The following is a 26,475-nucleotide window of genomic DNA, read 5'->3' on the forward strand; positions in this document are numbered from 1 at the left end:
GCGCAGCCTTCCCGCCTCTCTCCACGCTCCCGGCATCTTCCAGTCCCAGTAATCCTTTGCAAGTATGACCGCGATAACGTCGCGGTCATTCGCGATGACGTCGCGGGAGCGCAACGTCTCGCGGTTATTCGCGCAAAGGATTACTGGGACCGGAAGATGCCGGGAGCGTGGAGAGAGGCGGAAAGGCTGCGCAGGACGCCGGAAGGTGTGAATAACAATATATTTTTTTTTTAATTATTTTTAACATTAGATCTTTTTACTACTGATGCCGCATAGGCAGCCTCAATAGTAAAAAGTTGATCACACTCGTCAAACACTATGTTTGACGAGTGTGACCAACCTGTCAATCAGTTCTCCAAGCGATGCTACAGATCGCTTGGAAAACACTAGCATTCTGCAAGCTAAAAATTATCAAAAATTGATCCAAAAAGGGTATCCAACTGTTAAATCATATATCCCTAAAAATTATCTTTATTGATTAAAAAAAAACATATGCAATGGTTCACACCAAAAAAAAGTGCACAAACAAAAACAACCGTGTTCCCAAAGTACCAATTAAAAGTGGGTAAGCAATAAGTCCCTCTTACGTCAACTAGGCTCCCGCCTTCCTGGCTGCGGAGGTTGGCACCCTAGGTGGGAACGTTGTGGCGCCCCCGCTCCACAATGGCTGACCCTGGGAACCCTATATTCCCTGCAGCCACTTGGGGAACCCTCCTACCCGATGTCCTAAAGGAACCCCTATCAATAGACATAGACACATCATGCAGCATTAGAAACCCACTGTTACCTTGGTTACCAGCTCCTGCTCGCTGATCTTCCGCCTGCCACACGCAGCGATGCTTGCTGGCCAGTGGGAGACCAACGATCAAAAAAATGTCTAGGGGTTTCCACAACGATCAGCGATACCCGGCAGGGGGGCCGGTCGCTGATAGGTGTCACACACATCGATGTCGCTGGTGAGATCGCTGTTGCGTCACAAAACTTGTGACTCACCAGCGATCTCACTAGCGAGATCGTTGTGTGTGACGGGGGCTTAAAGCAGCACAATCACTGCACTCCACACCACATCCACAGTGGTGATGGAGCTTCCCATCACATCCACAGTGGAGAAAGAGCTCCACATCACATCCACAGTGGTGATAGAGCATGTGGTGTAGTTACCACTGTGTCCGCTAGGGGGTGCTGTGTGGGTGTCCCAGGACAGGCGTATAAGCATTTCCAGTGTCCTGATAGGAGTAGGATGCTGAATGATCGTAATGTATCTCAAGGTGGGTGGCCTTGGGATGAAAGCTTGATTATGTGCTGATCAGCAGAGCTGATCTTTCGTGCAAATGTGTTAGGGAGAGCTACCTACAAATCCACCCAGGGGTGTGTCTGAAAACGCTGGTAGTAAAAGACTATGTGAGTGTGAAGGACCTGTGAAGAGGTCATAGTCATGTGACCCGGTGGGCGTGGCTACGGACCATATAAGGTGGCCAGGGTAGGTCACATGGAGTGAATGCTTGGACCAGGTTGGTCCGTTGTGGAAGGTTCCTCTGGGAGATGGGGCTTCCTGCCTGACAGCACGTGAATGCTCTGAGTAATGGCTGCAAGCGTCTGACGGTTCCCAGGGAGAGGGAATGAACGTCTGCAGTGAGCTGAAGGGGTGAATATCTGTGAGGCTGAAGTGCCTGAGTACTGGACATTGCGTAACCTGTGTGACCACAGGGATAACTGAGGGAAGCTCTGTCATGAACGCTATGCTGTTTATATGAACTTTATAAAAACAAAAAAACGGAGTTCCATACAGAAAATTGTAAAAAAAATCAATATTTTTTATTCCATCAAGTGACATGCATGTATAAAAAACAATTAATAGAATTTTCTGTATGGAACTCCGTGTTTTGTTTTTTATTGGTCTTTATTTGGAGTATACAGTTTTAGTCCAATATTATTATATGGGGTAAAATCTATTGATGTTTTTGATCTTATCAACATAATCAAGTGTCAAGTAGCCTTCTTTTTGGAATTGTGTTAGTTTATATGAACTTTATGTTGCTGCTGTGGGTTTATGATGCCTGAAAAAAACGCATGGACGGTTATTGATTTATAGAAAACCTGTGCCGGATCTGATTATTTGGCTGCCAATTGAGTGTCCCCAGCCTTGAATGACAGCGCTACCTTACAAGCACCACATCAAATCTACAGTGGTGATAGAACTCCACATCACATCTACAGTGGTGATAGAACTCCATATGTCTCCACATCACATTTACAGTGCTGACAGAGCTCCACATCACATCTACAGTGTTGAAAGAACTCCACGTCTCCACATCACATCTACAGTGGTGATAGAACTCCACGTCTCCACATCACATCTACAGTGGTGAAAGAACTCCGCATGTCTCCACATCACATCTACAGTGGTGATAGAACTCCACATGTCTCCACATCACATCTACAGTGGTGATAGAAATCCACATGTCTCCACATCACATCTACAGTGGTGACAGAGCTCCACATCACATCTAGAGTGGTGATAGAACTCCACATGTCTCCACATCACATCTAGATTGGTGATAGATCTCCACATGTCTCCACATCACATCTACAGTGGTGATAGAACTCCACATCACATCTAGAGTGGTGATAGAAATCCACATGTCTCCACATCAAATCTACAGTGGTGATAGAAATCCACATGTCTCCACATCACATCTACAGTGGTGATAGAGCTCCACATGTCTCCACATAACATCTACAGTGGTGATAGAAATCCACATGTCTCCACATCACATCTACAGTGTTGATAGATCTCCACATGTCTCCACATCACATCTACAGTGGTGATAGAGCTTCACATGTCTCCACATCACATCTACAGTGGTGATAGAGCTTCACATGTCTCCACATCACATCTACAGTGGTGATAGAAATCCACATGTCTCCACATCACATCTACAGTGGTGATAGATCTCCACATGTCTCCACATCACATCTACAGTGGTGATAGAGCTTCACATGTCTCCACATCACATCTACAGTGGTGATAGAAATCCACATGTCTCCACATCACATCTACAGTGGTGATAGAGCTCCACATCACATCTACAGTGGTGATAGAAATCCACATGTCTCCACATCACATCTACAGTGGTGATAGAAATCCACATGTCTCCACATCACATCTACAGTGGTGATAGAAATCCACATGTCTCCACATCACATCTACAGTGGTGATAGAGCTCCACATGTCTCCACATCACATCTACAGTGGTGATAGAAATCCACATGTCTCCACATCATATCTACAGTGATGATAAAACTCCACATCATATCTACAGTGATGATAAAACTCCACGTCTCCACATCACATCTACAGTGGCGATAGAGCTCCACATGTCTCCACATCACATCTACAGTGGTGATAGATGTGATGTGGAGACATGTGGAGATCTATCACCACTCTAGATGTGATGTGGAGCTCTGTCACCACTGTAGATGTGATGTGGAGACATGTGGATTTCTATCATCACTGTAGATGTGATGTGGAGACATGTGGAGTTCTATCACCACTGTAGATGTGATGTGGAGACATGCGGAGTTCTTTCACCACTGTAGATGTGATGTGGAGACGTTGAGTTCTATCACCACTGTAGATGTTATGTGGAGACATGTGGATTTCTAACACCACTGTAGATGTTATGTGGAGACATGTGGAGCTCTATCACCACTGTAGATGTGATGTGGAGACATGTGGATTTCTATCACCACTGTAGATGTGATGTGGAGACATGTGGATTTCTATCACCACTGTAGATGTGATGTGGAGTTCTATCACCACTGTAGATGTGATGTGGAGACACATCACATCTACAGTGGTGATAGAAATCCACATGTCTCCACATAACATCTACAGTGGTGATAGAAATCCACATGTCTCCACATCACATCTACAGTGGTGATAGATCTCCACATGTCTCCACATCACATCTACAGTGGTGATAGAGCTTCACATGTCTCCACATCACATCTACAGTGGTGCTAGAGCTCCACATCACATCTACAGTGGTGATAGAAATCCACATGTCTCCACATCACATCTACAGTGGTGATAGAAATCCACATGTCTCCACATCACATCTACAGTGGTGATAGAGCTCCACATGTCTCCACATAACATCTACAGTGGTGATAGAGCTTCACATGTCTCCACATCACATCTACAGTGGTGATAGAGCTTCACATGTCTCCACATCACATCTACAGTGGTGATAGAGCTTCACATGTCTCCACATCACATCTACAGTGGTGATAGAAATCCACATGTCTCCACATCACATCTACAGTGGTGATAGAAATCCACATGTCTCCACATCACATCTACAGTGGTGATAGAGCTCCACATGTCTCCACATAACATCTACAGTGGTGATAGAGCTTCACATGTCTCCACATCACATCTACAGTGGTGATAGAGCTCCACATGTCTCCACATCACATCTACAGTGGTGATAGAAATCCACATGTCTCCACATCAAATCTACAGTGATGATAAAACTCCACTTCTCCACATCAAATCTACAGTGGCGATAGAGCTCCACATGCCTCCACATCACATCTACAGTGGTGATAGAGCTCCACATGTCTCCACATCACATCTACAGTGGTGATAGAACTCCACATGTCTCCACATCACATCTAGAGTGGTGACAGAGCTTCACATGTCTCCACATCACATCTAGAGTGGTGACAGAGCTTCACATGTCTCCACATCACATCTACAGCGGTGATAGAGCTCCACATGTCTCCACATAACATCTACAGTGGTGTTAGAAATCCACATGTCTCCACATCACATCTATAGTGGTGATAGATCTCCACATGTCTCCACATCACATCTACAGTGGTGATAGAGCTTCACATGTCTCCACATCACATCTACAGTGGTGATAGAGCTCCACATCACATCTAGAGTGGTGATAGAACTCCACATATCTCCACATCACATCTACAGTGGTGATAGAACTCCACATGTCTCCACATCATATATACAGTGGTGATAGAGCTTCACATGTCTCCACATCACATCTACAGTGGTGCTAGAGCTCCACATCACATCTACAGTGGTGATAGAAATCCACATGTCTCCACATCACATCTACAGTGGTGATAGAGCTCCACATGTCTCCACATCACATCTACAGTGGTGATAGAAATCCACATGTCTCCACATCATATCTACAGTGATGATAAAACTCCACATCATATCTACAGTGATGATAAAACTCCACGTCTCCACATCACATCTACAGTGGTGATAGATGTGATGTGGAGACATGTGGAGATCTATCACCACTCTAGATGTGATGTGGAGCTCTGTCACCACTGTAGATGTGATGTGGAGACATGTGGATTTCTATCATCACTGTAGATGTGATGTGGAGACACATCACATCTACAGTGGTGATAGAAATCCACATGTCTCCACATCACATCTACAGTGGTGATAGAAATCCACATGTCTCCACATCACATCTACAGTGGTGATAGAGCTCCACATGTCTCCACATAACATCTACAGTGGTGATAGATCTCCACATGTCTCCACATCACATCTACAGTGGTGATAGAGCTTCACATGTCTCCACATCACATCTACAGTGGTGATAGAGCTCCACATGTCTCCACATAACATCTACAGTGGTGATAGAAATCCACATGTCTCCACATCACATCTACAGTGGTGATAGATCTCCACATGTCTCCACATCACATCTACAGTGGTGATAGAGCTTCACATGTCTCCACATCACATCTACAGTGGTGACAGAGCTCCACATCACATCTAGAGTGGTGATAGAACTCCACATATCTCCACATCACATCTAGAGTGGTGATAGAACTCCACATGTCTCCACATCATATATACAGTGGTGATAGAGCTTCACATGTCTCCACATCACATCTACAGTGGTGCTAGAGCTCCACATCACATCTACAGTGGTGATAGAAATCCACATGTCTCCACATCACATCTACAGTGGTGATAGAAATCCACATGTCTCCACATCACATCTACAGTGGTGATAGAGCTCCACATGTCTCCACATAACATCTACAGTGGTGATAGAAATCCACATGTCTCCACATCACATCTACAGTGGTGATAGAGCTCCACATGTCTCCACATCACATCTACAGTGGTGATAGAAATCCACATGTCTCCACATCATATCTACAGTGATGATAAAACTCCACATCATATCTACAGTGATGATAAAACTCCACGTCTCCACATCACATCTACAGTGGCGATAGAGCTCCACATGTCTCCACATCACATCTACAGTGGTGATAGAGCTCCACATGTCTCCACATCACATCTACAGTGGTGATAGAGCTCCACATGTCTCCACATCACATCTACAGTGGTGACAGAGCTTCACGTCTCCACATCACACCTAGAGTGGTGACAGAGCTTCACATGTCTCCACATCACATCTACAGCGGTGATAGAGCTCCACATGTCTCCACATAACATCTACAGTGGTGTTAGAAATCCACATGTCTCCACATCACATCTATAGTGGTGATAGATCTCCACATGTCTCCACATCACATCTACAGTGGTGATAGAGCTCCACATGTCTCCACATCACATCTACAGTGGTGATAGAACTCCACGTCTCCACATCACATCTACAGTGGTGATAGATCTCCACATGTCTCCACATCACATCTAGAGTGGTGATAGAACTCCACATATCTCCCCATCACATCTACAGTGGTGATAGAACTCCACATGTCTCCACATCATATATACAGTGGTGATAGAGCTTCACATGTCTCCACATCACATCTACAGTGGTGCTAGAGCTCCACATGTCTCCACATCATATATACAGTGGTGATAGAGCTTCACATGTCTCCACATCACATCTACAGTGGTGATAGATCTCCACATGTCTCCACATCACATCTACAGTGGTGATAGAGCTCCACATGTCTCCACATAACATCTACAGTGGTGATAGAAATCCACATGTCTCCACATCACATCTACAGTGGTGATAGAAATCCACATGTCTCCACATCACATCTACAGTGGTGATAGAGCTCCACATGTCTCCACATCATATCTACAGTGATGATAAAACTCCACGTCTCCACATCACATCTCCAGTGGCGCTAGAGCTCCACATGTCTCCACATCACATCTACAGTGGTGATAGAACTCCATGTCTCCACATCACATCTACAGTGGTGAAAGAACTCCGCATGTCTCCACATCACATCTACAGTGGTGATAGAACTCCACATGTCTCCACATCACATCTACAGTGGTGATAGAAATCCACATGTCTCCACATCACATTTACAGTGGTGACAGAGCTCCACATCACATCTAGAGTGGTGATAGATCTCCACATGTCTCCACACCACATCTACAGTGGTGATAGAGATCCACATGTCTCCACATCACATCTACAGTGGTGATAGAGCTCCACATGTCTCCACATCACATCTACAGTGGTGATAGAACTCCACATGTCTCCCCATCACATATACAGTGGTGATAGAAGTCCACATGTCTCCACATCACATCCATAGTGGTGATAGAGATCCACATGTCTCCACATCACATCTACAGTGGTGATAGAGATCCACATGTCTCAATATTACTCCTGACATAAGAGTACTGTGCCAGTCTGTACATCCGCTGGACCTCCCTGCACTTGTCGTGCCAGGCTGCACATCAGCAGGATCAGTCTGCACCTGCCTGCTCCCTTGGGAGTCAACTGCCGTGAGCCCATGGTCTGTCCTGGAGTAGCATCTGATGTTCATTGGGAGCCAAGGCTAACGTCACCATCGGGGCTCTAGTGAAAAGTCAGGTGCTCACCTAGCCATGCTCTCCTCAGACTACAGTACAGTTGTTCCACCACACCCGTTACATATACCACATAATAAACTACAGCTGCTGCAGAACCTCAGTCTATAGTGAAGTGCATCTACATATATACCACATAATACATCTCAGTTCCTCCAAAACCTCAGTCTATAGTGTTTATGGATGTGTGTGTGGATGGAAGGATGGATGGATGGATGAAGGAGGAAACGACTATGGATGGATGAGAGATGGATGGATGGATAAAGGGAGGGAGGGAGAAATCGAGGGATGGATGGACACTACAATTATACTTATCTATGTAGAAGCCTTTTCCTTTCTGGTTTGTCCAATCAACAGAATCTGTAACGCTAGCGGTACCTAAGATAGAGAGTGGACCCTCTGGATCGCGGATCCGGAGCCCCAGGGTCGAGCACACCAGGTGAAGACCGACCCCTATACAGGGATCGTTTGGGGCAGGACCACAGAGGACGGAGGCGCGACAGCCGGAACCAAGAGGGACGGCTCCAAGGACAGAAGGAGAGGGAAGGCAATGGTACGTTGGAGGACCTAGACGGGCAGAAGAGGAGGACAGCACCGGAGATGGGAGACAGTGCACAGGCAGGCTGGGAGGGAAGGACGCAGGAGACAGAGAGCGACAGGGAGTGTCAGGCGGAACGCGGAAAGCTACAGTAGAACTGTAGAGGCCAGAGAGTGCAGGAAAGCTACACGATCGTCAGGCGTCCTCCTAACTGCGAGGACGCCTGAAGTACAGCAGCCCCCGGATGCTCGTCACCCAAACCCGCCCCTCGGCGCCGCCCATCGCAGGGGAGACCAGGCCCGCCCCTCAGCGCCGCCCATCATGGGAGAGCGAGGAAAGACGGCGGCGAGCGTGAACCAGGGGGCGGGAAGGAGGAGCCGAGGAGAAGAGGAACTGACGGCGGCCACGTGACTGAGCGGGAGCGCGCAGGTGAGGGGATGCCGCAGCGGCCGCCGCAGCGAAAGGGGCATCGGCGGGCATAACCGCCGATGTCACAGTACCTCCCCCCTTACGGCGTCCCTTAGCGAGATTGGCCAAAAACTTTTTTAGAATGCGAGGGGCGTTGATATTCTCCCGGGGCTCCCAGGACCTCTCCTCGGGACCAAAACCCACCCAATCGATAAGAAAAAGGGTCTTACCCCGGGCTTTTTTCATAGCCAAGATGTCCTTGACCTCGAAGACGTTATCAGAGATGGCAGGAGGAGGAACGATGGAAACCGGTTGGAACCGGTTCAGGACTACGGGTTTCAGGAGCGAGACATGGAAGGCGTTGGGCACCCGGAGCGAAGCAGGCAACCTTAGTTTGTAAGCCACGGCATTAATACGTCCAATCACCTCAAACGGTCCAATGTACCGAGGACTCAGCTTGTAAGAGGGAACTCTCAGACGGATATGTCGAGTTGAAAGCCAGACCTTGTCACCAGGATGGTACGGGGGTACGTCCTTCCGTCTCTTGTCTGCATGCTTCTTGATTCGGTCGTTGGCACTTTTGAGCGCATCCCGGGTCTCTCTCCAAATCTGCGAGAATTTTTTAGCAAGAGAATCAGCTGCGGGTACCTCGGTAGAGGTAGAAAAAGGCAATGGAATATTTGGGTTCTGACCGGTTACCACAAAAAAAGGTGACCTGGTGGTAGATTCACTGGGATGATTATTGTGTGAGAATTCAGCCCAAGGTAAGAGCGCAACCCAGTCGTCTTGATGAGCGTTGGTAAAGTGACGTAGGAAGGTGGTTAACCCCTGATTAATTCGTTCCACTTGCCCGTTGGTCTGAGGATGATATGCGGAGGAAAAGTCGAGAGATGTACCCATAAGCCGGCAAAGTGCCCTCCAGAAGCGGGAGGTGAACTGGACCCCCCGATCCGACAGAATCCGCTGAGGAAGACCATGCAGCCTGAAGACCTGGTGGATGAAGATCTCAGCCAACTTTGGGGCGGACGGTAGTCCCGATAAGGGAATAAAATGGGCCATCTTAGAAAAGCGATCTGCCACGACTAAGATGGTGGTACATCCGGCCGAGCGGGGCAAATCGGTCACAAAGTCCATGGCGATCTGTTGCCAGGGGGCTTCAGGAACTGGCAACGGATGAAGAAGACCGGCGGGCAAGGTCCTAGCCACCTTGTTCTGGGCACAGATTGTGCAAGAGGCCACGTAGTCCATCACATCCTGGCGAAGCGTAGGCCACCAATAATACCGGGAAAGCAGGAAGAGAGTCTTCTTGGTCCCCACGTGTCCAGCAATTTTGGAGGAATGTCCCCAGCACAACACCTCTATACGTTTGCCTGGAGGGACGAAGGTCTTACCGGGCGGAGGGGTAGCAAAATTCACAGGAGCCACGGTGATCATCCTGGAAGGCTCGATGATACAGGATGGGATTTCGTCCCTCTCAGAAGACTGCAACGACCTGGAAAGGGCATCGGCCTTGACGTTCCTATTACCCGGTCGGAAATGAAGTTGGAAGTCAAAGCGGGAAAAAAACAAGGCCCACCTGGATTGTCGGGCATTGAGCCTTTGGGCGGATTGCAGATAGGCCAGGTTTTTGTGGTCTGTGAGGATGGTAAAGGGATGTACAGCTCCCTCGAGTAAATACCGCCATTCAGTTAAGGCCATCTTAATGGCCAGTAATTCACGGTCTCCAATGGAGTAGTTGCACTCCGCCGGTGAAAAGATTTTAGAGAAAAAACCGCATGGAACCAGCCGTCCGGACGAAGCCTGCTGGGACAAGACCGCCCCAGCTCCAGTGGAGGAGGCATCCACTTCCAGGACAAAGGGTCTGCTGGCCACAGGCCGATGCAAAATGGGTGCTGAGGCAAAAGAACGTTTCAGAGTTTGGAAAGCTTCCTCCGCTTCAGGGGACCAGCTGTTGGTCTTCGTTCCTTTACGGGTCAGGTTCGTGATGGGTTTGGTAACCGTGGAAAAGTGAGGCACAAACTGGCGGTAATAGTTTGCGAACCCAAGAAACCGCTGGATGGCCTTAATCCCCACAGGACGAGGCCACTTGAGAACCGCATCGAGTTTTTCGGGATCCATGCTTAGACCGGAGTCGGAAACGACATATCCCAAGAAGGGTAGTGACGACTGCTCAAAAAGGCATTTCTCGATCTTGGCGTAGAGTTGGTTCTCTCGGAGACGATGCAAGACCAAGCGTACACTCCTGCGATGAGAAGGCAGATCGGGGGAGAAAACGAGGATGTCGTCCAGGTAGATGACAACACAAGAATAGAGTAGATCCCGGAATACCTCATTGATAAATTCTTGGAACACAGCGGGGGCATTGCAAAGGCCGAATGGCATGACTAGATATTCATAATGCCCGTCACGAGTATTGAAGGCCGTTTTCCACTCGTCCCCAGCACGGATTCGGACCAAATTGTAGGCTCCCCGCAGGTCTAACTTCGTGAAGATCCGGGCTCCTCTCAACCGGTCAAAAAGCTCCGGAATCAACGGAAGAGGGTAACGATTCTTGATGGTGATTTTGTTCAGGCCCCGGTAATCAATGCAAGGCCGCAGTGATCCATCTTTCTTCCGGACGAAGAAGAAACCTGCGCCTGCAGGAGAGGAAGACTTTCGGATAAACCCCTTGGAGAGGTTTTCGTGGATATATTCCGTCATGGCAGTGGTCTCGGCTGGAGAGAGAGGGTATGTTCTACCTCTGGGAGGAATCGCTCCAGGCATCAGGTCGATGGGGCAGTCATAAGACCGGTGCGGTGGCAGGGAATCCGCCTCTCTTTTGCAGAAAACATCAGCATAAGCGTGATATGGCACAGGAAGACCAGGGAGGTCTGTAGGCTTGCGCTGAGGCTGGGGACGAACCAGGTTACGTAAACAGCTTGCATGGCAGGCGTGCCCCCAGCGCAGGATCTCTCCGGAGCGCCAATCGATAACAGGCTCATGCCGCCTGAGCCAAGGTAGCCCCAAAAGAATGGCGTGGGACAACTGAGGCAAGACATAAAAGGCAATCCTTTCAGAGTGGAGGGCGCCAACTTGCAGGTTTACTTCAGTGGTTACCGAGGTGACGAGCCCAGGAAGAGGTTTGCCGTCAACGGAGGTGATTGCTCGAGGATTACTTAGGACGACCACGGGAATCTGGAGCCTGTCCACCTCCTCCTGGTGGATGAAGTTGCCTGCCGCGCCCGAGTCCACATACGCCTCCACAGAGCTACGCCCCCGTCCTGAAATAAGCAGAGCTGAAACAGTAAGTGGAAGAGAGGGGGTAGAATCACCTAGGGGGCCCTCTCCTACCTGGCCTAGGCGGATGCGTTTCCCGGTCTCTCAGGACAAGTGCGTATGAAGTGGTTGGCCCCTCCACAATAGAGACAGAGTCCCTTGGACATTCTCTCCCTACGCCGTTGTTCAGACAGCTTGATGCGATCAACTTGCATGGGCTCAGGAGCGGTGTTACTAGGAGGGGCAACGGTGCGCGGAATAGGAGCTTGGTATAACCTAAAGGACCTCTTCTCCCTAGCCGACTCTCGGGCGCGCTCCTGAAAACGCAGATCAATACGAGTAGCCAAGGAGATGAGATCCTCCAGGGTGGTAGGGAGGTCACGCCCGGCCAACTCGTCTTTGATTTTACCAGAAAGTCCTCTCCAAAACGCACCAACCAGGGCTTCATTATTCCACCCCAGCTCCGAGGACAAGGTCCGAAAACGGATGGCGTATTGCCCTACCGTAAGGGACCCCTGGCAGAGGTTAAAAAGGGCCTCAGTGGAGGAAGCAAGGCGTCCAGGTTCATCGAAAACCTTGCGAAATGTCTCCAAAAAACACTGGATGTTGGTCACCACCGGGTCATCCCTCTCCCATAATGGATTCACCCAAGCCAACGCCTCCCCCTCAAGGTGGGAGATTATAAAGGCCACTTTAGCACGGTCCGTGGGATACTGTTGGGGCGAAAGATCAAAGTGCAACCTGCACTGATTTAAAAATCCCCTACACAATTTTGGGTCCCCACAGTACCTGGGTGGTTTACCGAGACGGGGAGGGGGAGTAGAGACGGTGTCCCGGGCTAGGGTGGAAGCGGCCGTAGAGGACTGCAAAGAAAGCAGCCTATCATCCACGGAGGCCATATACCCCAAAATGTGAGACTGAGCATCGCGCTGTTGTGCGAGCTCCTGCTGGAGACTGACTAATAGGGGCGCGTGTGCTGGGTCTGCGGTCTGAAGAGCGGAGAGCCGGGTGTCCATGGACTTCATGAATGACATGATACGGTTCTGATTTTCTCTAAGGAAGAGCAGTTCCTTTTGAGTGGCAGCCGCGGCACCGGCGGGGTCCATGGCCTGACGATACTGTAACGCTAGCGGTACCTAAGATAGAGAGTGGACCCTCTGGATCGCGGATCCGGAGCCCCAGGGTCGAGCACACCAGGTGAAGACCGACCCCTATACAGGGATCGTTTGGGGCAGGACCACAGAGGACGGAGGCGCGACAGCCGGAACCAAGAGGGACGGCTCCAAGGACAGAAGGAGAGGGAAGGCAATGGTACGTTGGAGGACCTAGACGGGCAGAAGAGGAGGACAGCACCGGAGATGGGAGACAGTGCACAGGCAGGCTGGGAGGGAAGGACGCAGGAGACAGAGAGCGACAGGGAGTGTCAGGCGGAACGCGGAAAGCTACAGTAGAACTGTAGAGGCCAGAGAGTGCAGGAAAGCTACACGATCGTCAGGCGTCCTCCTAACTGCGAGGACGCCTGAAGTACAGCAGCCCCCGGATGCTCGTCACCCAAACCCGCCCCTCGGCGCCGCCCATCGCAGGGGAGACCAGGCCCGCCCCTCAGCGCCGCCCATCATGGGAGAGCGAGGAAAGACGGCGGCGAGCGTGAACCAGGGGGCGGGAAGGAGGAGCCGAGGAGAAGAGGAACTGACGGCGGCCACGTGACTGAGCGGGAGCGCGCAGGTGAGGGGATGCCGCAGCGGCCGCCGCAGCGAAAGGGGCATCGGCGGGCATAACCGCCGATGTCACAGAATCTTTCTCCTGCTGCCCTGTGCTGTGTGTTGCACAGGATGCTGCTCTGTACTGTGTGCTGCACAGGAGGCTGGAGCAGGAGGGGGAGGGTCTGTCAGAGACTGGGAGTAGTTATGACCAGTCTCTGATAGACAGGAAAACTCTAGTCAGTGAATGAGCAGCTACTCCAGAATCAGGAGAGAGCTGCTCACATGACTAAGTGTGATATCTAGGACATCATGCAGAATGCTGACAGGGAGTATATTACAAACTGTCAGCATTCTGCATCCTAGGTACTCACACAAAGGATTCAGAAAGCCTAACAACCACTTTACGTTTAGGAAAGTACTGCTCTATGATCTTTACAATGATTATGAAGAAGACTGTGGAGGTAACTCTGTAACATCGGATTCTTGAGACTTGTCTCTTGCAGAACCTTACCGTGTGGAAAGAGGGAAAATTGCTGAGATTGGGAAAGTACAACTGCAAACAAAGGATTACTAAGAAAAGAAGAGAGAGAGCAGTGTGGAAGCCATTACAACTGGAGAAGTCTGAACCACAATTCCAAATTATAACGGGGCACCCAGCTGCCATGTGCCACTTAGAATAGTCATAGCTTTTTATGAGGGTGAATACCACAAAATACCAGGGCCATATCGATGACTCACATCAGTTGTTTTTTTTTTATATTACAATTCCACTTCTTTCTAAATGTCATTTCAACACATTAATCCAATTCATAATAGAAGCACAAGACAGCAAATATGGGAGCCAGCACATAAGACCAAAAAACAAGTGACATTGAAACGTCAATGTATAAGGCATGTCACTACCACAATAGTTACTAACCAGAAGTTCCATGGCCCCTTCCTTTACTCTCTCACCTCCATGTTTTTGCAGAAAGTGGCGTTGCTGCCAAACAGGATCTGGCATTGCTCACTGGCGCTATAATGCATCCCGGGCAGCTTGTGGGGAAGCCTGACGGCATGATGACTGCGAGGGTCTGTCGCTAGCAGACATGAGCTCACTTTGGACCTGTAAGAAATCCAAATGACTTTGAGGTTCGGCATAATACAATGCGAAAAAAAATACATTGTGGAAACTACCAGGATTAAAGAATTGTATCCCTCACGTTACCGAGCAAAGTATGGATCAGACCCTCAAGTATTTAAGCCAATACGTCAACAAAATGTTGACATACGTTGATTAGCTATTAGCTTTTCATTCAGCCATTCGTCTTACTTTGAAGGCAAGTAAGTAGATATCAACAAGACTGACTAGCCGATACAGGAGGCTGTTGAAAAAAAAAAATCAAGAGTTGCTATGTATCTGAGCTGTTTCTTATAAAATACTTAATCTCGCAAAGTGTTTTGGGACTATACCGTCCCACCTCAGAAAATAACATAATTCTTCAGCAACTTCACCCATTTGGTGTTTTACATCTACCGGCTACGTCCATCCACAGCGCTTGGTGAGGGATGAGACAGCAGCAACGTCTCAAAGATATGATTTCATACTGCTGCATCCACAACCACAATATTCTACCCTTCTGAATTGGATTTTTATCAATGATGACCTATGAAGAACCATTTTTTTCCTTCTCAACCTAATTTGAAATAAAGAATGGTCTTTGATGAGTGCAGAATTGGGCCTGACTTTGACCTTTGCCTGAGAGAGATGATGGTCGGTTTTGTATTGGACTGAAATGTTGACATTTTTGATGCTTGCATTATGGTCTTGGGAAGGATTTTTTCTCCTTCCTCTCATTACAACATTCTGCTGTTATACAGTTAGGTCCAAAAATATTTCGCCAGTTCGTGCTTTGCGCTCCGCATGCCACTATTTTCTAAGTAAAATTAAACAATTTAGATGAAAGTGAAGTGTAGATTTTCAGGTTTAACTAAAGGGGTTGAACAAGATCCTGTGAAACGTTTAGCAACTGCAACCATTTTTCTACAAAGCCTCCTCATTTCAGGGACTCAAAAGTAATTGGTCAAATTAACTTTACCATAAGTAAAATGTTAATGTTTAATACACTGTAGGGAATCCTTTGCAGGCAATGACTGTCTGAAGTCTGGAAGCCATGGACATCACTAAATGCTGGGATTCCTCCTTTGTGATGTTGTGTCAGGCCTTTACTGCAGTTGACTTCAGATGTTGCTTGTTTGTTGCCCTTTATGCCTTAAATTTTGCCTTAAAGGAGTTTTTCACTACTAGGACAACCTGTCTTAAACTAAATGTTCGGCCCTAATGAAATAATAAAGCCTATACTCCCCTCAAGTGCCGGCGCCACGGTGTCACCACTCTCTTTCCCCGGGGCTGTAATGTGGAGTTGTGACCTGTAACGCTGGTGCCCAATCAGTGCTGGCATCACTGTCTCCTTCTTCGGACAAACTGAACATGAAGAGGAAGCTGGGGATCAGCAGCAGCCCGGGCTTCCTCTTCATGTTCAGTGTGCCCGAAGGCACAGACAGTGATGCCAGCACTGACTGATTACCGGCATCACATCCAGACTTTCGGCATTCATTGCCTGCAAAGAGGCGTTTATACGTTTTATTATTTTATCGGGGCCAAAGATTTAGATTTAGAAGTGTTTGTCCTAGTAGTGGACAACCACTTTAAAGTGAATCTGTCACCACATTTGACCTATCTAAACTATTAATATGGGCGCACAGGTTACACACTGCTGATGAGACTGATGCCTGCATGCCTCATATCAGATACCTTGTTGTGGAGAAATCATCTTTTATCACTTTATATTAATGACCTCTCCCAGGCTATGGGGAGGACACTGACTGGAAGATAACTCTTCCTCCAGAGCTTATTTTACATGAAGGTGAGTTACCAGTGTGATGTGTAATGGCTCCCCTCTGCTCTCCTGATCTCACTGCAGAGCTGTGTGTGATTATACCTGACACATCTGCAGGTTCCTCTCAGCTTCCATCTCACAGGCAGACAGGGCAGAAATATTGTTGCAATGCAGCAGAATTCAGAGAGCTGCAAAAAATGTGCTTGCAAGAAGACAAATTTCACTTTTTCTGTTCTGTGTTAGTTACTTGTCTCACACTGATAACTCCCCTTCATATAAAATAAGCTCTGGAGGCAGAGTTATCTTTCAGAGAACGTCCTCCTCACAGTCTGGAAGAGGTCATTTCTCTGGAATATGACATCAGATCGCAGCTATCAAGATGTAATTTTATTCATCTTTCAATGACCTATATGCCCATGTAGATGGCTTAGGAGGGTAGATAATACTGACAGATCCCCTTTAAGTGCCACTGTTTTTTAAATGTTTTTATAAATGGTTCAATAAAGGATTGTGTATTTTATGGATCTTTTTTTTTCCTTGGGGGGGGGGGGGGGGGGGGATTTAAACAACATGACCTGAAAAAAAGCTCATTGTGCAAGGAGACACATATCACATAGGCATCTTGTGACAGGTTATTTAAAAACCTTTTTTTTTCTTTAAAATCTGGTAATGTTGTGCCATATATAGCAGGATATGTCGAGCAAACAGCAAAGGTAAGAAAGGACATATGTGTATAAGAGTATCCAATACTCACTTCAGGAAGTTCTCCAGCTCCTCGCGACTGCAGGTTGACCATGAGAGATCACTTGGACTCCGACCTTTAATCCACTCTCCGGACATTATGTGTGAACGCCCAGCACAAGATGGGTGGTCATCATCATGACTCATACCCATGCTGCAGAATAAGAAAATACAATTATAACTAATAAGCATATCTTACAACAGATGTTGCCTAGTATTACATGTCTGTTACACATCACAATGGGGCACATTTACTCTAAGGGGCAGTTGCTTTTCATATGACTAATACGGGTTTGCTAACTATATGCACTAAAAAAAAGTGAATGTGAAAGGGGTCATCCCATGAGAATTCACTTTTTACTTTTAAGAGCTGTCAATTAGACAGGTTGTAAAAATATGATAGATGTGAGGCCCATCAGTAAGAGGCCCTTAGTCCCGGTTTCCAGCCAGCATTAGGTCTGTGCGGATACTCCCCGTAAATGTGCATAGATCTGTCACCATAGACTGTTTCTGACATTGCCATTAACTGCAGACTGACTCCTCAAGAAAGGAGACTCCAGGGGCTCTTGTTCTCAGTATTTAATCAGGGTTCAAGTAATCAGATCTACACCTATTATTAACTGTATTACTGACATTTTATACTAAAGGGTCTGTCCGGCCTTAGGCTACAAGTCTGCAGTCACTCTCTGCGCACTGTGCCAGGAGCAATGGGCGCCTGATCACAAGTATGTAGTGTCACGTGCCGAGTAGATTGGTGTGGCCTCGCTCAATGGACACAGTCAAGTCGGCTTGTGGCTGAAAGTATGCAAATCGAATACTAGTGGTCATATGACTGCCTGCTCCTGGCGCAGGAGAATCCTCACAGCGCGCAGTGTGCGCACAAGTCTGCAGTCACAGAGAGTAACTGCAGACTTGTAGCCTAAGGCCGGACTACCCATTTAATTCTTCTACTTCATCCTATGGTCAGCATTGTGGCTCAGTGGTTAGCACTGTTGCTCTGCAGTGCTGGGGTCCTGGGTACAATTCCCTCCAAGAAAAATATCTGCAAGGAGTTTGTATATTTCCCCATGTTTGCGTGGGTTTCCTATCATACCCCAAAGATGTATAGATAGGGAATTAAGATTGTGAGCCCTAATGGGGACAATGAGGGGAGGCAGGCTATAAAGCGCTGTGGAATTAAAAACGCTAAATAAGTGAGTAAAATAAATGAATATTATACTAACAAAAGTGAATGAATCTTAATGTTTTTATGTTTAGGGTCAAAATCTGATATTTGTAACCTAAAGCAGCCTATGAGGACCCCAACCAATTTTGTGGAACCCCCATGAAGGTAACATAGAATGATTGGAATATTAGTGTTAACCATAATCACATGCATTAATAATTCAAAATCCGTGCCGTGTGTATTCACTCGTGTCCTCTATCTAATATGACATTTTGTTGAAAGATAAGAAAATATTGAGTGCGACAAATATGTGATCATAGGAGACATCTGGAAGTGGGCAAGCACATTCTCACAGCAATGTTAATCCTGACCTCACAGGTGGATTAGATGCTGAAAGAACTTTCTAAATTCCCCAAATCATAGCAATTCGTTCTATGCTGCGATTCCAGCTCATCTTCTAGGCAGTCAATCTCAGTGTGGTATCGCTAAAAGAGAATAGGTCAACAGGTTCATTTTCCCAATTCCCGAACTGGCTCACTTACTGGGCTCCATGCTGTAGTTTTGATATTATCATTGTTTGTATCATAATCCACTCAATGAAAAGCAAGTCTAACCCTGCCCACACCATTGTTTGACAGCTCTCTGCCTATACTGTGCATAGGCAGAAAGCACTCAATCAATGACCGAGGGCTACATGAGAGAGGTTTATTGCGGAGAAGACTAGCAGAGCTGCAGCAGAGTGTTTATCAAGACTACAGCAAGAAGTCCAGTAATAGATACCAAATTAGAAGCCGGATTTCTGTTGATTAAGAGATTGGTTATGTTTCAGTCCCCAGACCATTATCATCACTCACAGGATATCATCACTTCCCGGACTGGCAGAGAAATGAACGCCTTGGGTGGAATTTATCGGTATCCTACAAACCCAGCCATACTCAGTCTAACTGTATACAAAATGTATAATGCTCAATATTTCATGTCAGCTGTAATGAAAAATGCTAAAATCATTATATACAACTGACAACAAATCTCTACAGAGATATTTTTTTCTGATCTGGCCAGAGAGTTTTTTATTGCATGAAGGGGGTATATTGGACCATGGAAAGTTCAGGCTCCCAGCATCTGAGTGTGACACTTCCCGCCTTGTTACTGAAGACTTCAAGAGGGACCTACAGACATTTGGATATCCCAAAAACATTCTCTCCCTCCTATATTAGGGGGTAATTAGGGATGATTAGTGAACTATTTATTATTCATGGTTCCTCGGTTTCACTTCACTGTCCAGTCACCAAACCACATCACACATTTGCCGAACACATTGCTGGATGGATTTAGGAATCTGAGCCCAGTACTGAAAGTACAAAAATAAAGCTGTGATAATCACCAATGGGTTCACATTGACGGGGTCATAATTGGTCTGAGTGTGCATCCGTTGTCTCCGGATGAGCATCTACAGAAGGGTTTGTGCATTTTCTGGCATCTCTCGCTTTTATTTTTAGAACTTTTTTGCATGTACTGCATGTCATCTTATTCTGTTTCTTTTTGTAAGCACTGTACTAGAATTAGAATTCAAAAAAGCTTGGTCATTGCGCTGTCTGAAATAACCTATAGTGTCTTACAGAGAGTGTTTACATTTTTAAAGGGAATCTGTCTGCAGGTATTTTCTATGTAATCTAAGAGCACCATAATGTAGGAGCAGAGACCCTGATTCCAGTGATGTGTCATTTACTAGGCTGTGCTTTGCAGTTTAATTACAAATAAGTGTTTTATCAGCAGGATACTAATCACTACAGGACAAATGGCCCTGTGCCTCCTAGTCCAATCACGCCCCCTTCTGTGATTAGTAGCTCTCTGTCACTTTACAATGTACACAGTTGTTGAGTGGTGTATAAAACGCCCACACCACAGCTTTCTGAGCTCTGCTATATCTGTAGCAGAGAAAACGGTGACACTTATCTGCTGCACCAAGTAAACTAAGTGATAAATCGTTGGATTTGGGGGTCTTTATCCCTAGCTCATGTTGCTGTCAAATTGCATAACAAAAACAAGCTGACGGATTCCCTTTAACATTGGGTTACCTATTAGATTCCCAGATTCATTAGGTGGTGACATCGTGTAGTCTATGTCAGTCCGTGGACTATGTTGGGATGTGATTTATTTCTAATTTGTAATATGAGTAGATAAAGTGAGTGAAAACTTGCAGATGTCCCTTGGTCATGTTATGAGACAGTGCATACAAGGCAACAGCAGATTTTTGCTAATCTAGAGGCATTCAGTTGTCATCAGGGCATTTACAAGGCATGATCTTAAAATATAACTTGCCATCTATCCAGTCAATAAGCCTTAGATCAGAAAGTGTGGCTTATGTTGTGAGTTCATTTTCCCCTTCACCGTCAATGTCTGATGAACTCCCTCTTCTGGTGAAGGAAGGTAGTGAGGCTGATTACCAAACACCTGATCTGGTAGATGATGACTGGGTAACAGGAACTTCTGACTGGATATAAGGCAGCCGACGCCCCTTCTGAGTCACTGGTGATTTCTCTGCTGGATTCTTGGAGACCAGTCTGATTCCTGCTTCCCAAAGATAAGTTTTTGCTCTGCTATTGAACTTATTAGTTTTGTTTACCTTGTTTTTTGGAGTTCTTCCATCCCCGGTCGGGGGTGTGCTGAGTTCCATTTTTGTCTCTGATCAGTTTTTCTCTTTGCTCTGTCTTCAGAATATACCTGAGTGCTGATATAGTCATTTTGAAGTCCTAGCGACTTCAGGGCCTGTTTTTCCTATCAGACGGCTGGGACATTTTTTGGTAGAGTTTTTTACGGATTGCAGGCAGCAGCTTTTCTATCCTGTCCTTTTTAGTTAGCTTGGGCCCCATCGTTTGCTCAACCTATCTTTCTATCTGTGTTAGTGTTTTCATCTTGCTTCACCGTCATTATGTGTTGGGGGCTGCCTATTGCTTTGGGGTCTGCTCTGGGGCAGTTTAGATTTCCCCTTTCTTTCTTTAGGCCTATTTAGTTCTCCGGCTGTGATCGAGGGGTCTAGGGCATCGTAGGAACCCCCCACGGCTACTGTTAGTTGTTGTGGATAGGATCAGGGGTATGCAATCCGATAGCTTCCAACCTCTCCGGTTTTCGGGACTTAGCTTGTGTTTTTGTTTTTTCCTTCTTCGGGGACTCATTCATAACAGAATTACCAGCCATACCGCAGATCCTAGGGTACTCAATAGCAGGAAGGAATTGTAAAAAAAAAAAAAAAAAAAAAGAGTTTGTCAGAATTTTTTTTTGTGTATATTTTTTCCTCTATGTCTCTGAGGCCGTAGGGGGAATTTCTTTTCTTTCTCAATGGAGATGAAGCAATTGTCTGATCGTGTGGAGCAGCTCACTGCTGAAGTGCGGGGAATTTCTGCCTATCTTGCTCATTCACATGCTGCTGAACCAAAGATCCCTACTCCTGATGTGTTTTTTGGGAATCGGTCTAAATTTTTGAATTTTAAGAATAATTGTAAATTATTTTTTGCCTTGAAGCCTAACTCGTCGGGGAGCTCCGCACGGCAGGTTAAAATTTTCATCTCTTTGCTGCGCGGCGATCCCCAGGATTGGGCGTTTTCTTTGAAACCTGATGATCCTATTCTAACTAACGTGAACGCATTTTTTCAAGCCTTGGGGTTGTTGTATGATGAAATTAATGCTATTGATCAGGCTGAAAAGGCCCTGTTGGCATTGAGCCAGGGTCGGGATTCTGCAGAGCTGTACTGTCAAAAATTCCGAAAGTGGGCGGTCCTTACTACCTGGAATGATGGTGCCTTGGCAGCTCTCTTTCGGAAGGGTTTGTCAGAAACCGTAAAAGATACTATGGTGGGATTTCCTGTTCCCTCTGGTCTTGACGATTCTATGTCATTAGCCATTCAGGTTGATCGGAGTTTGCGTGAACGCAAAACCGCACGAGAGCTGTTGCCACCTGTTGAACAAATGTCTGAACCTATGCAATGTGATAGAGTTTTGTCTAGAGCGCAACGTCAGGAGTTCAGAAGGCATAATAAGCTGTGTTTTTCCTGTGGTGATGCCTCGCATATTATTTCTGTCTGCCCTAAACGAGAGAAATGTTTTGCACACACATTTGCTGTGGGTGGTGTTCAACCTAAGTTTCTTCTGGCAATTACTCTGATCTGCTCCCTGTCCACATTTTCCGCTAAGGCTTTTGTGGATTCGGGAGCAGCTCTGAACCTGATGGACTTGGATTTTGCTAAACGTTGTGGATTTCCTATGACACCTCTGCGGACGCCTATCCCTTCGAGGGGTATTGATGCTACTCCTTTGGCGAAGAATAAACCTCAGTTTTGGACCCAGGTGGTAATGCAGGTCGCCCCAGACCATCAAGAGAATTCCAAATTTTTGGTGTTGCATAATTTGCATGATACCATTGTTCTGGGGTTTCCCTGGTTGCAAATCCATAATCCAGTTTTGGATTGGAAATCTGTGTCTGTGGTGAGTTGGGGTTGTCGGTGTGTCCTTAGTGATGCTCCTGTTTTCTCCAACTCTCCCCAGTCGCATGATGTTCCTGACTATTTGGCTGATTTTTATGATGTATTTAGTGAGAATCAGTCTGCGTCTTTGCCTCCTCATAGGAGTTATGACTGTGCAATTGAGCTGAGCCCTGGGTGTAAATTTCCCAAGGGTCGACTTTTCAATTTATCTGTACCCGAGCACGAGGCTATGCAATCCTATATTAAGGCGTCGTTGGAGAAGGGTCATATTAGACCATCCTCTTCACCCTTAGGTGCTGGGTTTTTTTCATGGCTAAGAAAGATGGGTCATTAAGGCCTTGTATTGACTATCGTTCCCTCAACAAAATTACTGTTAAATATCAGTATCCGTTACCCCTGATTTCTGATCTATTCTCCAGAGATAAAGGTGCTTGCTGGTTTTCCCAGCTTGACCTCAGGGGGGCATATAATCTTATTCGCATTAAGCATGGGGATGAATGGAAGATGGCGTTTAATACTCCGGAGGGACATTTTGAGTACCTGGTGATGCCTTTTGGGCTCACTAATGCCCCTTCTGTCTTCCAGTGCTTCATGAATGATATTTTCCGAGACTTGGTGGATAAATTTTTGATCATCTATCTGGATGATATTTTGATCTTTTCCAAGGATTGGGACTCTCATGTGGAACATGTTCGGACTGTGTTCCGGATTTTGAGGGAGAATTCCCTGTATGTCAAGGGATCGAAATGCCTTTTCGGTGTACAGAGGATTTCACTTTTGGGATTTATTTTGTCTCCGTCAACTATTGAAATGGACCCGGCCAAGGTACAGGCCATTTATGATTGGGTTCAGCCCACTTCTTTGAAGGCCCTCCAGAAGTTTTTGGGTTTTGCTAATTTTTATCGTAAATTTATAGCTAATTTTTCTGGTATTGCCAAACCATTGACTGATTTGACTAAGAAGGGTGCTGATGTGCTGAATTGGTCTCCGGAGGCTGTTTCTTCCTTTCAGGAGCTAAAGCGAAGGTTCACTTCTGCTCCGGTTTTGCGGCAACCTGATGTCTCACTCCTGTTTCAGGTAGAGGTGGACGCTTCTGAGATTGGTGCAGGAGCTGTTTTGTCCCAAAAAGATCCTGTAACATCTAAAATGAATCCCTGTGCTTTCTTTTCCCGAAAGTTCTCCCCATCCGAACGTAACTATGATGTGGGGAATCGGGAACTGTTAGCCATGAAATGGGCATTTGAGGAGTGGAGACATTGGTTGGAGGGAGCTAAACATCAAGTCATGGTCCTTACTGACCACAAGAATTTGATTTATCTGGAGTCGGCCAAACGCTTGAATCCTAGACAGGCTAGGTGGGCCTTGTTTTTCACACGTTTTGATTTTGTGGTCTCTTTTCTTCCGGGCACTAAGAATGTCAAGGCAGACACCCTCTCTAGGAGTTTCTTTGCTGATTCTCCTGTTGAGACCAAGCCTGCTACCATCTTAGGTGAGGGGGTAGTTCTTTCTGCCATCTCGCCCGATTTGAGACGTGCTCTGGAAGAGTTTCAGGAGGACAAACCTGAGCGTTGTCCCATTGGAAAATTGTATGTTCCTGACCAGTGGAGGAAGAGTGATGTCTGAAGTTCATTGCTCTGCATTGGCTGGATATCCAGGTATTTTTGGTACTAGAGATTTGGTGAGTCGGTCTTTTTGGTGGCCCGCCTTGTCTCGTGATGTCAGGAATTTTGTGCAGTCCTGTGGGACTTGATCCCGGTCTAAACCTTGTTCTCGCTCTAGTGGCTTGTTGATGCCTTTGCCGGTGCCCAGGAGGCCATGGACCCATATTTCAATGGATTTTATCTCTGATATGCCTGTCTCTCAGAGAATGACTGTTATTTGGGTGATTTGTGATAGATTCTCTAAGATGGTCCATCTTGTACCACTCCCTAAGTTGCCATCTTCCTCAGAGTTGGTGCCCTTGTTTTTACAACAGGTGGTTCGCTTGCACGGGATTCCTGAGAACATTGTATCTGACAGAGGAGTTCAGTTTGTGTCTAGATTTTGGAGGACTTTCTGTTCCAAGCTGGGAATTCAGTTGTCCTTCTCCTCTGCGTTTCACCCTCAGACCAATGGGCAGACGGAGAGAACAAACCAGACTTTGGAGTCGTATTTGAGATGTTTTATTTCTGCTGATCAGGGTGATTGGGTTTCATTTTTGCCCTTGGCTGAATTTGGTTTAAATAATAGAGCTAGTTTCTGCCACCCTTTTTTTTGTAACTCTGGGTTTTATCCTCGATTCTCTTCAGGGCAGGTGGAGCCTCCTGCCTGCCCAGGTGTTGACACTGTGGTGGAGAGAATGCACCAGATCTGGGACCAAGTAGTGGATAAGTTGTCTCTCTCCCAGGAAAAGGCCCAGCGGTTTTCCAACCGGCATAGGACCATTGGTCCCCAGTTTAAGGTGGGTGATATGGTTTGGTTGTCATCAAAGAATATCGCTATGAAGGTGGCTTCTCCAAAGGTTAAACCTAGATTTATTGGACCTTACAAGATTTTGGAGATTCTTAAACCAGTCTCTTTTCATTTGGCTCTTCCTGTTACATTTAAGATCCATAACGTGCTTCATAAGTCTCTGTTAAAGAGGTTTGTTGAGCCAGTAGTTCCTGTGGTGGCACCTCCTGACCCGGTATTGGTTGAAGGTAATGTGGAATATGAGGTTGAGAAGATACTGGATTCTCGCCTGGCTAGACGGAGACTCCAGTATTTGGTTAAATGGAAGGGTTATGGCCAGGAGGATAATTCTTGGGTCCCTGCATCCGATATTCATGCCGAAAGATTGGTTTGTGCCTTTCATCGGGTCCATCCTGATCGCCCTGGTGGCGTGGATGAGGGTTTGGTGACCCCTCCTCAAGGGGGAGGTACTGTTTTGAGTTCATTTTTCCCTTCACCGTCGATGTCTGATGAACTCCCTCTTCTGGTGAAGGAAGGTAGTGAGGCTGATTACCAAACACCTGATCTGGTAGATGATGACTGGGTAACAGGAACTTCTGACTGGATATAAGGCAGCTGACGCCCTTCTGAGTCGCTGGTGATTTCTCTGCTGGATTCTTGGAGACCAGTCTGATTCCTGCTTCCCAAAGATAAGTTTTTGCTCTGCTATTGAACTTATTAGTTTTGTTTACCTTGTTTTTTGGAGTTCTTCCATCCCCGGTCGGGGGTGTGCCGAGTTCCATTTTTGTCTCTGATCAGTTTTTCTCTTTGCTCTGTCTTCAGAATATACCTGAGTGCTGATATAGTCATTTTGAAGTCCTAGCGACTTCAGGGCCTGATTTTCCTATCAGACGGTTGGGACATTTTTTGGTAGGGTTTTTTACGGATTGCAGACAGCAGCTTTGCTATCCTGTCCTTTTTAGTTAGCTTTGGCCCCATCATTTGCTCAACCTATCTTTCTATCTG

General features: G+C 46.6%; 1 protein-coding gene across 3 annotated transcripts in view; it reads right to left on the bottom strand.

Annotated features, from left to right (window-relative positions):
* Window positions 1-26,475, bottom strand: part of ADAMTS17 (ADAM metallopeptidase with thrombospondin type 1 motif 17) — a 428,881-nt gene that overhangs the window by 205,858 nt on the left and 196,548 nt on the right. For all 3 annotated transcript variants that reach the window (XM_073568808.1, XM_073568807.1, XM_073568809.1), the window contains exons 9-10: window positions 17,408-17,548; window positions 14,729-14,879 (exon numbers count right to left, since the gene is read on the bottom strand). In XM_073568808.1, the coding sequence (XP_073424909.1) occupies window positions 14,729-14,879; window positions 17,408-17,548 (292 nt within the window). The remainder of the gene's footprint in view (window positions 1-14,728; window positions 14,880-17,407; window positions 17,549-26,475) is intronic.

This window comes from Dendrobates tinctorius, unplaced genomic scaffold (genome assembly GCF_039654945.1).
Source record: "Dendrobates tinctorius isolate UK_male_01 unplaced genomic scaffold, ASM3965494v1 ptg000022l, whole genome shotgun sequence".
Taxonomy (NCBI): domain Eukaryota; kingdom Metazoa; phylum Chordata; class Amphibia; order Anura; family Dendrobatidae; genus Dendrobates; species Dendrobates tinctorius.